General features: G+C 47.0%; 1 protein-coding gene across 1 annotated transcript in view; it reads left to right on the top strand.

The window, feature by feature from the left end:
- Positions 1-12,691, top strand: part of FBXO33 (F-box protein 33) — a 14,022-nt gene extending 1,331 nt beyond the window's left edge. Inside the window, exons 2-4 of the mRNA XM_018563685.1 lie at positions 1,852-1,962; positions 2,791-3,476; positions 12,247-12,691. Coding sequence (XP_018419187.1) covers positions 1,852-1,962; positions 2,791-3,476; positions 12,247-12,518 — 1,069 coding nt within the window. The 3' untranslated portion in view covers positions 12,519-12,691. The remainder of the gene's footprint in view (positions 1-1,851; positions 1,963-2,790; positions 3,477-12,246) is intronic.
- Positions 12,692-14,411: the final 1,720 nt, after the last annotated feature.

Raw genomic sequence — 14,411 nt, forward strand, 5'->3', positions numbered from 1 at the left:
AGCGCTCTTGGCCCGGACAATGGTTTTGGTTTGAGATTAGTGATGGTTACTGACTTACAAGGAATAGTGGGGCTTGTGTTGTGGCCCCTGTAATACCCTGACTCTCCTACCTTGATGTATACCAGGGCCCCCTTCCTGGAGCCCCTCTCCCCAGTACTCTATATATGGAACTCGGTGCAGTGTTCGGGATCACCTCACCGGGAATGCCTTTCTCTTGTAGAAGGTTACCTTCCCTAATATTCTTGGATCTCCTTTCCTCCCCCCAGACTTGTGTCCCCTGTTACACTCAGCTATTCCATGGAAATATCAGTGACGTCCCCCGGCCCGGCATCATTTTCAGCGGCCATGCTGGGTATAGTCTGACTTATTTTTTCGGTTTTCAAGTCTTAAATGGGAAATGCTGACTACAGTGTAGGGATGGACGGTGTTGGCCGTGTCCCGTCCACGTCTTCATCCCGTTTTGCACCGACGTCACGGCATGCCATGATGCTGCCACTTTATACAAGCCGCTGTGATGTTCCTCTGCAGGCATGGTATGCATCGTCCCTATAGCAACAAGCAGCGGCTAATGACTCATAGCGAGGTCTCCCATGTGATCCTATGCAGTGGTTGCTGCTGCTGTCGGACAGCTTGTGTCTCAGATAACATAGGCTGCTGTTGGGAGAATCGGGAGGGAGCAAAGGGAAGCTTCGTGGTGCGCGTCATTGCAATTTTCAATGCCGCTTTACGATGAGTGCAGATTTTTGGGTTCCTCTATACATTGAGTCCACTCGGCAGTCCCGCTGAAATGGGATTAATTGGCCAGTGTCAGTTTTTCAGTCAACCGGCCCAGCTTGGTTCTTGTCATTTAAAGTAGAATTGTAGCCAAAATTTTGGACAGAGTGAGAGGGGTTTATTATAATTGGCTTTTGGCGTTGGGGAGATTTTCCTTCACTTCCTGTCCCAACAGCCACAACAGGAAGTGAGAGGAAAATCCCTTCAACGACAGGTAAATCCTTTGTGATCACCAGAACTAGTTTCCCCATTGCTAAATTTCCCATCTATTCCTGTTCTGGTGGCAACACAAGAATTAACGGTCAGGGATAAGTCACCAGGACAGATAGGAATTTGGAGCAGTGGCCCATGGCAACTGATCAGCTTCTAGCTCTAATTTTCAAAGCTTAACAGAACAAACCGGAATCAGAAGCTGATTGGCTACTGTGCACAGCTGCTCCGGTTTTGGTACATACCCCCAAGAGGGTATGTACTAGGAACTCTGACAGCAAATTAAACCTGGCGGGTATCCTAATCCCTCGCCACCTAATCCAAAACTAAAAGAGGAAAGTTTTGGCTTCATTTGTATGTTTTATTGTATGTGAACCCAGACAAGAACGTCTTATTTGCTCCTTTTTGGTCTGTTATTAAAAGTATTTTGTTAAATATCTTCAAAAAGTTAAAGTGACACTAAACTCTGGAGTTAAATCATAAAAATACATTCCAGTCCCTGAACAGCAATGTATCTTATTTGTGTATCACTCGGCTGTAGATCCTCCAATCATCTCTGGATTGGTGCCGACACTGTCCTTCCTTTTGGAGGGAGGCTACGTCTGTTCCCCATGGTCCCTGTGTGTGTTGTAAAGTAGTCACCGCTCCAAGCTCCGCCCCCGGGATGGACTACAATCTCATGTTTAGTTTGCTCATTTGTATAGAGATTGTAGTCCATCCCGGGGGCGGAGCTTGGAGCAACAAAAATCCCAGGGTTCGTCTTTAATCAGAAAGGAGAAATGACTCTAGCCTAATATATGATGTTACTCGTGTTTCAGACTTCGCACACTTTTATTTTTTTGAGTTATTATTTTCTTCCCTTTGCAGGAACCTTCAGAGGCTGAGCCTTGTTGGAGACATCAGTATTTTGCAACAGAATGGAGCTGTAACAAGCCCGTATTTAAATAAAGTGGATCCCGGTGGAAAAAAAATTAGACAGTAAGTGTGTGTGTATGTATATGTATGTATATATATATATATACCGCTGGTTATTTCCTGTTTTAAAGCACCGTATACAATCGTTATCATAGGAGGTGCTGCCATTGATTTTTATATGCAAATACCAATGAATTCTCCCCAAAAATAGTGTTTCTGATGTACTTCTAGTAGGGATGCACCAATACTGTTTTTTTTTCGGTATCGAGTACTAATCTTCTTTTTTTCCGGTACTCGCCAATACCGGTACTACTACATGGAGCCAGGTTCACTGGGCAATCAGAAAGCCGGGCAGCGTGTCATTACCCTCTGCCCGGTTTCTTGATTGCCTGGGAAGCCGCTCCATGGTGGTTGGGGGGCTCTATGCTGAGAAAATCCTCCCAGTGAAATGCCATGCAGCAATCAATGGAGCGCATGTGAACAGGAAGTGGTTGCAAAAAGGCTGCAGGAATGCAGTAGCGCTGAGATGCAACAAAGAATGAATATTTTTTTTTTAAAGGGCAAGGTATAATGCTGTCTATTACCCTCCCCTCCTCATGTCCATTCACAGAAGTTCTTGCATTCTGTGAATGGACGAGGGGAAAGGGAATGACACAATCCCTGCAGGGTTAGTTACAGCAGTGGAAGAAGAGCACTGCCGGTAGTACCTGGGATGCTAGAAACAAAGATTTGTGCTGTAATCAGCAGCCTGCCGGGCATAGGATAGTCTACATTAGAGGTAACTGGAGTTCCACGTTCACATTCTACTGTGACTGGAATGCTCTGTGTTAATGGCGTAGAGATTTGTCATCTAATTCTATAAAGTGTATTGAATCCGGTTTGTTGTTTCAGGATCCAGCAACTCTTCGAAGAGATTTTGGCCAACAGTCGGCAGCTGAGGTGGCTGTCTTGTGGATTCATGTTGGAGATAGTAACCCCCACCTCCTTGGCATCGCTGTCCAATCCAGTCGCCAGCACCTTAGAACATCTCAGTTTACTGGATAACCACTCTCCTGCAAACACCACCTTGATAACTGCCGTTGAGCTGGAGCGCTTTGTCAGTCTGCGCTCCCTGGCCCTGGACTTTTGTGACTTCACGGCCGAAATGGCGAGGGTGTTGGCCAACAACAACCACGTGCCTTTGCATCGACTGTCCCTCCTGGTCCACAGCACTTCCTTGAAGAGCAAAACCCTGGATAAGATGCCAGACGACGAGGGCTGGAAGGCCCTGACTCAGAACAGCACCAACCTCCGGGTCTACATGATGGCGTTTGATATCAAAAGTGATGACATGCTCCGGATCTTAAAGCCCAGCATACCGCTCGAGCGGATTCACTTCGACAGCTACATCACCTGCGTGTCTGGGGCGGTGGTGGACCTCATATCCCGGCAATATGACGCATTCCTGACCCACTTCATCCTGATGAATGATGTCAACGATATGTCTGGCTTTCCAGATCTCAGTGACAATAGGAATGAAGATCCGTTGGTTCTTTTGGCTTGGAGGTGCATGCGGCTGTCCCTGCTGGCTATCCACGGTGAGGAAATACTGCTTACATTGTAGACAAATATGATCTTAAATGTAGGATAAAGCCTATAGGATATCTGCCGTTAACAATCAGGCTATCCCATAATATACATGTCACATGATTTAAATGTTCAATCCATTGAGTAAAAAAAATGTTTTAACAAATGCCAAAGCAACGCGGTTCTGCTGGGAAGTGACGTATCTGGCTGGTGCCGTGGTATAGCTGTAGGCAGGGAATTGTGTTCCCCTTCATGCTTTCCTGTAGGGATGCACAGAGACTGATACTAGTATCGGTATTGGTGCTGATACCTAGTATTTGGGAGAGTACTCATACTCGCCAAAATGCTCCTGCTACTGGAACTTGCAGTCATTACACGCTGCCCGGCTTCCTAATTGGCAGGGAAGCAAACTCCATGCTCCCTCGTCACTTGGTGACGAGGGAGCATGGAGCCGGCTAATTGGGAAGCGGGACAGCGAGTCATTACACGCTGCCCGCCTTCCTTAATGGGACTTTCGGTGTCGGCGAGTACCAAAAAAATAAATCGGTACTCGATACCGAAAAACCGGTATCTGTGCATCCCTACTTTCCTGCATTTACCTTGAATTCCAGTCTCCCGCTGGCTGCCATTGGGGGTCAGTCTGTGATGTCAAAATATGAAAGCAGTCACCTGCACACCAAGTCCATCACTGTTTTCCTGATGAAGGAACTGCTGATGGTTCTGAAACATTACTGTCCATTAGTGCCACCATGTATTCTTGGAGTCTAAATAAAGACGCTTTGACACAATGGACTTGGTGTGCGGGTGACTTGCATATTTGGATTTACGCGGCACCATTCGCTGGTCATGTCAGCACCCCTATGACTATATTGGAGTGTGGTGGGATGCATATTAATATAATCTGTGATGTCACTGACCAGCTATGGGACTACAGGCACTACATGGCAACCGGTACATCCTAGAGAAGAGTGAAGGATGCAATATGACCATAATGGCGATCTGCTTCTGTGCCTAGCATGGTCAGTATGAAATGGGAAGCTCTTCAGTGAGTTGGACTGGCAGAGTGACACCAGGTATTCACAGCGCTTCTCTAAATCAAATGTTTACTACGAGGGATGGAGGAGTGTAGCCCCAGATTTAAAATATTACTTTAGATGCACTTTTAGTATCTTTTAAAAGGTTGGTGTAATCTTTACTTTTTGTTCTAGGGATGTATCCAAAAGCTTAGAAATGTGGTCATTTGATCTATTAGAAGGGAGCCATGGATGTCTTCCTGTGTGGGGTTTATGACTTAAAATGACTCTGGAGCAGATTTGGAGGTGGTGCGGCTTTCACGTTCGGTGTAAGTACCACCGGGCACATGACAATGTACAGACCAGCTGATTAGTCACTTAGGCCTCAGTTATTGCATTGTGGATGAGCACTGGAGGGGCTAACTTTATTAGAGATATGTGCTGACAAAGGTCAAAAATTGTTGTTGTTTTTTTTTTGGAACCGTCCATCTTTGTCCTGGAGAACAACACTAAAAGAAAGGAACAATTCCCCAGTTGCCAGTCAGTGCTAACCTGTCAGGATGTAGCCCTTCCCTAGTTGGCTAGTTTTATTGATGCCGCCATTGGCACAGGTCTGTTCACTTCCTGTCCTTGGTACCACATAAGGGAAAATTATACCAGGACTGTGTCAACACATGTCCCAGTTTATTCACTTTCAGGGTTACTCACAGAAGGGTGAAAGATTTGGAGAAGGTCGGAGAAGTGAACAATCTAGGACAACATAGCTGATTGGGAAAAATTCTCCAATTCAGCCCACTTTCCAGTTCAGCTATGTTGTCCTGGATTGCTCACTTCTCCAAACTCTGCACCCTTTTGTGAATAGCCCTGCTTGTCTTTTACATTGCCTAGCTTACCAATTATGTCTGCTTTAGAACATCAAGTGTTCAAAAAAAAAAGAACTGAACTCTGGAAGCCATACCCCAAAAAAGGCAAATAGCTAGTCACTGGTATTGGCTGTGGTCTCCCAGCAGCTCATATTACCATGGCTTGTTCTCCACAGTTTCTCTGTATGGAGACGGCCATCTTGGTAGAGGCAGGGCTTTGCTTTTTCATGTCCGATCCTCCCAACAAGAACAGTGAACATTGCGGTAGTGACATTGCCAGATCTCCTGAGACTAGCAGTCAGAGGGAGCAGTGCCTGAGATCTTAAACTGCAGATATTGAGCTAGAGGCCTGTAGGCGCACTCTACCTGGAAGGGTTCTGCTATTTTTCGGGAGCATTTCCAGACACTTCAGGGTCCCATTTAAAGGAGAACTCAAGGAAAATCAAATACTTACCCTTGCAGTGGGGGTACCCCTCATATCAGCAAAGGTTAAGTGTCTGTTTTGTCTACGTGGCACAAATACATCTAATGCAAGTCCTCGGACTGCCAGAGCCCAGGGGAGAAGAGGCTGCGGGGACCAGCCTAGCAGCCTGAAATGAGGTGGCAGGACCAAGGATCAGGTGAGTAATACAACACAATCACTTAACCCTTGCACGGCCGGAGTAGCACCACATCAAGGCTGTCTTTGATGTCCTGGAGTCCTATAAGCACCGTAAACAATTCCCCTACAACTTGGCATATTTTCACTTTTGAGTTCAGTTCCAATTTCAGGGACAATAGAGCTGCACCAACATAGTTCCTTCATTAAAAAATGTTTAATATTCTTCGTACTGAACATAACACAATGTGTCAGATGAACACTCCAGATGTCCTTTATTGGATTGGTTCAGTGTGAGGATGAAGGGAAGGTTTTGCACGTATCTGCAGAGTTTGTATTGCATCATTAAGCTGCACGGATACAGCTGCTTGGCTCGGAGTTCTCATTGTCTCCTGTGGTAGCTGACGGCACATTCTGCATAGTGTTCATTGAGAATCTGCTGTATGTGTCTGATATTCTGCAGCACATACAAAAGGCTTTGTGGCCTGAGAATGTGTATAGGACAGCAGTCACTGTTCACAAGGGGGGGGGGGCACACACCAACACAAGTGGGGTTAGTCTTGTTGGATTTAAAGGCCGACCTTGCCCAAAACATAGTTTAGTCTGTGCTTTAGGTGCAGCCTTAATGTACACCGGGAATTGTTCTTGTCATTTACCAGCAAACTGAAGATCTGTCTGATTTACCAAGTCCATCTAAGCCTTGTTGAAGTGCACGGAGCTCTGATGGAAGGGGGTGTGCTGTGAGCCCCCTGAAACGAGTTGGACACTTTTATGATGTTGCAAAAGAACCATTAAGCTAGGGTGCACCAATACCGGTTTTTCGGTATAAAGTATGAGTACCCATATTTTTTATTTCAGTACCCGCCGATACTGAATACCGGCATCCTGAGGTACTGTTGGTCTATTTGATCAGGATACTGATTGCCTGGGAAGCTGGTGTTCTATCGGAAGAACACCGGCTTCACGCTCCCTCGTAACATTGCGGGGCAGCCTGGCTTCCTGACCAATCGGGAAGCCAGGCGGCAGGTCATGACTTGTCTCCATGCTGCCTCACAGCGTGAAGCCAGCTTCCTATCCAACCTGGAAGGCAGGTCATGATCCGCTGCCCGGATTCCTAATTGGCCAGGAAGCAGCCTCCTTGCTCCCTTGCAGCACTGCCGGTCAGAGGAAATCTCCCTCTGACCGGAAGTTCTGGTATCGGACAATTTGGACGAGTACTGGCCCAAATGCTCAGTATTGGTACCGATACCAGTATTTTAAGCATTTTGGATTCTTTCCTCTTTCAGATTGGCCCTCTTGTATTTTTATGCTTTGAGTGACTTTCCTGGTTCCCACTAGAGGAGATCTTTCTTTGATGTGAGCAGCCGAGCCGGAGCCAGTAAGCTCATCGATTTTTTGAGTGTAGTTTTCATTACTCCAAAGGGACGAGTGTTTTACGTCCCAGCGCTGTCTGGATTTGCTTTTTTGACAATTTTTTTTCAGCACTATACAGTCCCCCACAGATTGTCCAGCAAATGCTTCTGGTTTTAGAATGGGCGAGGTCTTTAACCAGGTGACATCCGCGGTGTTAAACCCCCTTCCTGTCCCGGCCATTTTTCAGTATTCAGCGCTGCGGTACTTTGACTGACACTTTATTCCGTCATGCAGCGCTGTACTGAAATGAATTTTATACCCTTTTTTGGGGACAGATAGAGCTTTCTTTTGGTGGTATTTATTCACCACTGGGGGTTTTTATTTTTTACTATATTAAGGAAAAATTACCGAAATGTAAAAAAAAAAACAGTTTCCCCTATATTAAATGATAAAACATTTATTATTACCCAATTTTTTGATAAAATATAAAAGACGGGGTCACGTCGGATAAAAAGACACCAAACATGTCAAGCCTTAAAATTGTGTGCGCGAAACCTCAGAAAAACTATACCCAAAATTGGCCATAGGCGACGCTTTAAAAGCTATTACCGCTCATCAGTTTAGTGTTATCAGTGATTGATGGCCCTAAAATGATTGCTCTCACTGCGACGTTCGCGGCGATATGTAACATGTGTAGCAAAAAAATACCGTCTGGAGACGGCAACCCGCCAATGCAGCAGTGCCGTCCGTCCGTTTTTTTTACAACGGGCGGACGGCAAGTGGTTAAAGAACAAAAGTCTCTACTTACCTGCAGTGGAAAGATGTTGACTTTATTGCTTTCCTTTCCATGTGCAGCAGTATTTTCTGGAAAGCTCACCATACACATTACAATGTGACCATACAATCTTTGTGCAATCAACAATGTGATACGAGAACCTACCTAAACTATCCAAATCATATCCCATCAGGTAGGTCTGTGCACTACAGACATGTTGGCAGATCCAAAGGTGATTGTAATGTGTGCAGTGAGCTTAATACTTGGAGGATATGTACTGTGGAAGGGCAAAGGTCTACTCGCCTGCATTGCCTGTGGCCTCCCTGCAGCTGATCTCTACACCGTAGGTCCTCATGTACAGCAAGGAGGGCAGTAAACGGCACAGCAGTGGCAACATCAGATAGGGGCTTAACCCCTTCGTGACTGACGACGTACAGTGTACGTCGCCAGCATCGGGGCTGTTTAAACAGACTCCCGGCGACTTTTGCCGCCGGGACTCTGTTTAAACTTGTAGAGCCGACTGTCGGCTTTACAACAGAAGCGATCCTGGCGACTTACCTGTCGCCAGATCGCTTCTGCGTCCCGAAGAAGGGGCCGCCCCCCCCGCCGGACACCCCCGCCGTGCTTCCCGGGCTCCGTTGCCCCTCCTACGGGCCCGGGACCGGCGATCTTTGTGTCCGCGGGGAGCTGGGGAGGAGGTCGACGAACTTCCGTTCATCGATCCCCTCCCCGTTCTATGGGACCGGGAGCGATGCAGATTGCATCACTTCCGGTCCCTGGGCTGTCAGTTCTGGGCTCCTGCAGCCCAGCTATAAGCTATTGAAGTGCGATCTGCACTTCAATAGCTTATTTCCAGTGTAAAGGTGACACTGAGGGTCTTTTGGACCCCCAGCATCACCTTAAAGAGGACCTGTCACCACCATCTGCTATTACATGGGGGGGCTTGCAAGCCCCCCCATGTGATAGCAGTCAAAGTAAAAAAAAAAAAAAAAACAGTTTTTAAAATTAAAATGAAATAAAATAAATCTAATAATAATAAAAAAAAAATGTAAAAGTACCCCGCCCCCGCGAGCACGCGCGTCGCCACGTAAACACGCGTCGGGTGCGCCTACGTATGAAAACGACGAACGCGCTACACATGTTGGGTATCGCCGCGCACGCCGGAGTGAGAGCAATAATTCTAGGGCCAGTATTTTGGGGTATCTCTAAATTGATGACCTGTGGGGGCTTTTAAAGCGTCTTATATGGACTTTTTGGGGTACTGGGGTTTTTCGCCGTTTTACGGATGCATGCAATTTGTAACCTGGGCATGTTGGGTATCGTTTTACTCGTTGTAACCTCATGTTTTATATTTCATTAAAAAATGGGTATTATGTTGTTGTGTTTTGGGGCATTTAATTAACTTTTTCACTAAATATTGGTTTAATAAGGAGTTGCGCTAATATTGCGAACATAACAATTTTCAACTACCAACATTCTATTCTATAGGGTCTTGGCATTCAGAAAAAATATAATGTTGGGGGGTTTTAAGTAATTTTCAGGCCTAAAATGTGGAATATAACGTGTACAAAAAATGAAAAAAAGGCCTGTCATGAAGGGGTTAATGGTCCCTACATGCAGAGGTGTTTGGGGATCTCCTGGCTTTCAGGTGCAACAACAAACAGGACTGTTTTTTTCTCCAGGTATGGAGTTCCTCTGGCAGAAGCAGTAGATGCTTCTTTTGGCTTAAAACGCTTTTACCTCCCCTGAAAAGATTCAGTCCGATGTTATAAGCTGGGAAGTCCTCTTCCCACGCGGTCTCATCGCACATAGAAGGCATATTTCACTCGGTGCAAGAACATCCTCAGTGGGACGGGCCCTTTGCCTTTTTGCAGTTGGACATAGGTCAGCATTTGGCCTTGTACCATCAAGGGGAAGGTATCGGTGCTCGAATCTCGTTCTCAGCATTTAATAAACCACCTTTTCAACCTTGAATACAAAAGCTCTCACCGCTCCGATTCTGTGGTTGTTTTCCCGTGTGTCTTCACCTGCAATTACACCCGTTCAAGACTAGCCGTACTCCATAGGTCTTCCATAACCGATCCAAGCTTTATTGTAATCCACAAACCAATATACACCACATAATGCTCCCTATCATAAGAGAATCCCTCTCGCAGGCTTCACCCTCCAGGCCTAATCTATGATCTATACTTAAGCCTGGAGGGTGAAACGCATGAGTAATTCTCTTATGAAGGGGAGCATTATGCGGTGTATATCGGTTTGTGGATTACAATAAAGCTTGGATATGTTATGGAAGACACATGGTGTGCGGCTATTCTTGAACTGCACCCTTTCAACCTACCATGAATATTCCTCTTGCTTACATTGGCGTTGTGGCCTAAATCTGCCTCCCTTCCGAAGGTGGTTTCGGCTTTTCGCCTCAACCAGGACAATGTATTTTTGTCCCTCCTGTCCAGCTTCAGTTCATCAGAAGGAGCTCGCCATTGATTGCCTGGATGTAGTTAGTGCTGTGTGTCTGTCATCCCTGATGGTACTAGTAATGGGCGTTCTGCCATTTCTCCAGTGGCTCAACCAGATCCTTATTCAAGCTTATGGTGGTAAGGGTCGGGTTCCACCATTTCCTGTCCACGCACACTCTTCTCGGTCTTTACAGGAGAACTATGAGGTGAATGCTTTTCACTCACCTCATAGTTCTAGCCGACCTGTGACAATGAGACTGTCACAGGTCGACTCAGTAGATCGGGAGGTGAGAGAACACATACCGGCGTTCGCTCACCTCTCGATCCTGTCACGGCTCTCTGCCGTGACGGGGGAGGGGCTGGATTCCCCCCTCCCCGCTCCGATCCATCAGCGCTGACTGGCAGAACGGACGGGGGAGGGGGCGGGTACAGCTGGCTCTGCCTCTAGATAGGCTGAGCCAGCTGTCAGTCACGCAGCTGGGCAGATCCCGGCACAAATTGTCGGGATCCGCTTCAGCTGCGGCGTCTCAGTATACCGCGAGCAGCAGCTCGCGGTATACTGCGGCGTCTCGGTATACCGCGAGCTGTAGCTCGCAGTATACTGAGCCTAGGGTGACGGGAGAACGCTAGTTTGTGTCCTCCCGTTACCCTAAGGAGAACTATGGGGAAAAGCCTTAACCCCATAGTTCTCTAAGTGCTCTCTGGGCTTTTTTGCATCAGGCTACAGTTTGCCAGATTTGCAAGGTTGCCCCTTTATCTTCTGTTCGCATCCTCTGGAGGTTCTACCAGGTTGAGTCCTCATCTAATGCCAGTTTCAGATGTAAGGTCCTTTTAGGTGGCTCTGAGCTTCAGGCAGTTCCTACTTCTGTTCTCTCTTGTGGGCCAGTTAGTGTTTTGTTACTGTTGCCCACCCCTCAAGTTGAACTGCTTTTGAACCTCCCAGCAGTCTCGGAATCCCGTGTCCCTCAGTGATATCCACGAAATGGCTTTTTACGGTAAGTACAAAAGTCCCATCATTGAACACGGCTGGGAAACATTGAAATGCAATAATGCCTTTTGGGCCACGAGAAAAGGCTAGCGCGTACAGCTCCGTGCTGCGTTCACGGCCGTATCGGGCAGCTCCCGGGAAGGACAGGTGCTGCGTGTGATTAGTACGCAGCCCCTGTCCTTCTCTCTAGGTGCATGCACAGCCTGTACGCCGCCCTACACTCACCTCAAGTGCGGGTGTACCGGCTCGGATGCAGACAGGATCCATCTTGTCGGCGTACGAGTACGGACACCCAAACCTGCACGTGTAGGGCGGCGTACGGCCGTGTAGTCCCATAGAGGACGGGGATGTGTACTTATCACACGCATCATCTGTACTTCCCCGGGGCTGCCCGATACGACTGTTCAAGCAGCACGGAGCTGTACGTGCCGGCCTTTTCTCATGTGAATGAGGCCTTGGCATGAACAAAGCCTTGCGTGAGTTTCCAAAACTGTAGAACCAGCACAAGATGAACCTCCAAAGAAATTCTAACTTTATTCCACATGCATCTATACAAAGAACTGCTGACGCGTTTCTGCCTAACTCAGCCTTAGTCATAGCTGGTGATGGGGGTGAGCTGTGTGCTTTGTGTTTCTAGTTTACTCTGAGTGAGTGAGTGTGGATGTTTTGTGTTGGCTCCTAGGAATTCCTTTTTGCTGAATAACATGTTGCCGTCCCGTCTCCTTTCCGCAGGCTACACAGTCTGGGCGCACAACCTCATAGCAATCGCTCGTCTTCGGGGGCCAGACCTAAAAGTCCTGGAGGTCACAGAGGAGAGCATAGACTTTGACCAAAGCGAACTGGCCGACCAAGACGTGGATCCAGTGCACAACCTGATAGAACAGGTATCGATCGGATTAGCACGGCCTTGGCAGGCGGTCATGGACATCGAACTGCTCAGCGTCTTCACCGAACCGGCTCGACACTTTTACAGAGAGATGCAAAACTTCAGCGAAGGCATTTAGCTTCTTTTTTTTCTTTTCTTTTCTTTTTTTATTCTTAGAAGTTTCCTGTGGTTACATATGCAAATAGGGTCTTATAATGTTTCCTCCGTAGAGTGAGTTAACCCTTTTTGTGCTGTGTTTAATCAGTATTAGCTATATAAAATTGTATGTGTGTACTTCTTGATGAAAAGAAGGAAGAAGAAAAAAAAAAAGGAAAGTCGGGTATCTGTAATGAAGTCAAACGTGACAGTGTTCACCAGAAACTGGTGCGGTGGCAAACAAGAGCACTTAATGGCTTTAGGGACTTCCTACGTGTCTTGCGTTACGACTGCTATGTTTATCAGACCAACGTTTAGGAGTGGGGGGGCTCGAATAGATGAAGTTGGCCTCGCTTTGTGTACATGAACTGCATTGCTAGCAAGGCCTAGTGACTTAGACTCTTTAAGAAAAACCTACAAAGGTTTCTTCCTCAGGTTGCTAACTTTTTGGTATTTGTGCTTTTTGTTTACCAAGTAACTTTGCATTGTGTGCTCCTTTTGTTTCTTCTGTCTTCTCTCCTCGCCGAGTGCTCTGCATGGACGCCAAAATAGTTTTTTATTTTTTACTTTTTAAATACTGGTGTGCCGGTGAGTGTTAAACGCACAGTCTCGTGTTCTAGAATCTTGCTGTTACTTGGTAAAGAAAATGTTAAGCCGATCTTCTTTTTATTTTTTAGAAAGGAAGTTCCAAAAGGTCAAATCGAGTGCTGCGTTTTAGGCTTTGTTCACACGGGCTTCAGCCTCGTACAACCGGCATTTGCAAGCTCCCAGCCAGCTTTTGTTGAAGGCTTTAAGGCCTCATTCACACGAGAAAAGGCCGGCAGGTACAGCTCCGTGCTGCGTACACGACTGTATCAGGCAGCTCCCGTGAAGGACAGGTGCTGTGTGTGATTAGTACACAGTCCCTGTCCTTCTCTATGGGAATACGCGGCCGTACTCCCCCTACGCTCACCTCAAGTGCAGGTCGGTGCGAGTGTCCCGGCTCGGACGCAGACGGGATCCATCCTGTCAGCGTATGAGTACGGACACCTACACTGATGTGCAGGGCGGGTGAGCGTAGGGGGGGCGTACAGCCGCATACTCCCATAGAGAAGGACAGGGACTGTGTACTAATCACACGCAGCACCCGTCCTTCCCGGGAGCTGCCCAAACGGCCGTGCACGCAGCATGGAGCTGTACTTGCCGGCCTTTTCTCGTGTGAATGAGCCCTAAAGCAAATATCAGCTGGTAGGTGAAGATGTTAAAGGAGATCTCTAAACCCACAGCAACAAAATGTGATATATTGCAGCTTAGATGGAAAAAGTGCAACAGATTCCTTCATCCACACTAAACTGTATAGAAGGAGGAATCTCCCGCTGGGCCAAGCTTCAGGATCTTGCTAGCGGGCCCTGCTGGCTCTCAAAATATCTGAACAATCTGATTGGATGCAGACATTGGTCAGGTATTTTGAGAGCCAGCGGGGCGGACTAGCAAGATTCTGAAGCTTGGCCCAGTGGGAGATTCCTCCTTCTATACAGTTTAGTGTGGATGAAGGAATCTGTTGCACTTTTTTCATCTGACTGTAGAAAGTCTGCCGATTAATCTATAGGTGTATGGCCAGCTTTACCAGTCCTCGGATGTGCTGGTTGCATTCATTCATCAACAAATACCTGCCAGAAATCCAGTGTTCTTGTGCCAAAGTGAACTCTCCGTTCGGTACAATATTGCTTTCTCAGTTCTCATCTGTGAATTACAACATGCCTTCCTATGTTACAGAGATCAGGAAAGGGGTGGGTGTTTGTAGTCCAAATCAGAAGAGCAGCCTAGGGTGACAACACTGCCCCTCCGTAGATGCAGTGTGTTGTCATTCTAGAACAGGAAGTGTGTTACTGGCAGG

The sequence above is a fragment of the Nanorana parkeri genome, unplaced genomic scaffold (genome assembly GCF_000935625.1).
Source record: "Nanorana parkeri isolate BGI_ZX_2015 unplaced genomic scaffold, ASM93562v1 scaffold685, whole genome shotgun sequence".
Lineage (NCBI taxonomy): Eukaryota > Metazoa > Chordata > Amphibia > Anura > Dicroglossidae > Nanorana > Nanorana parkeri.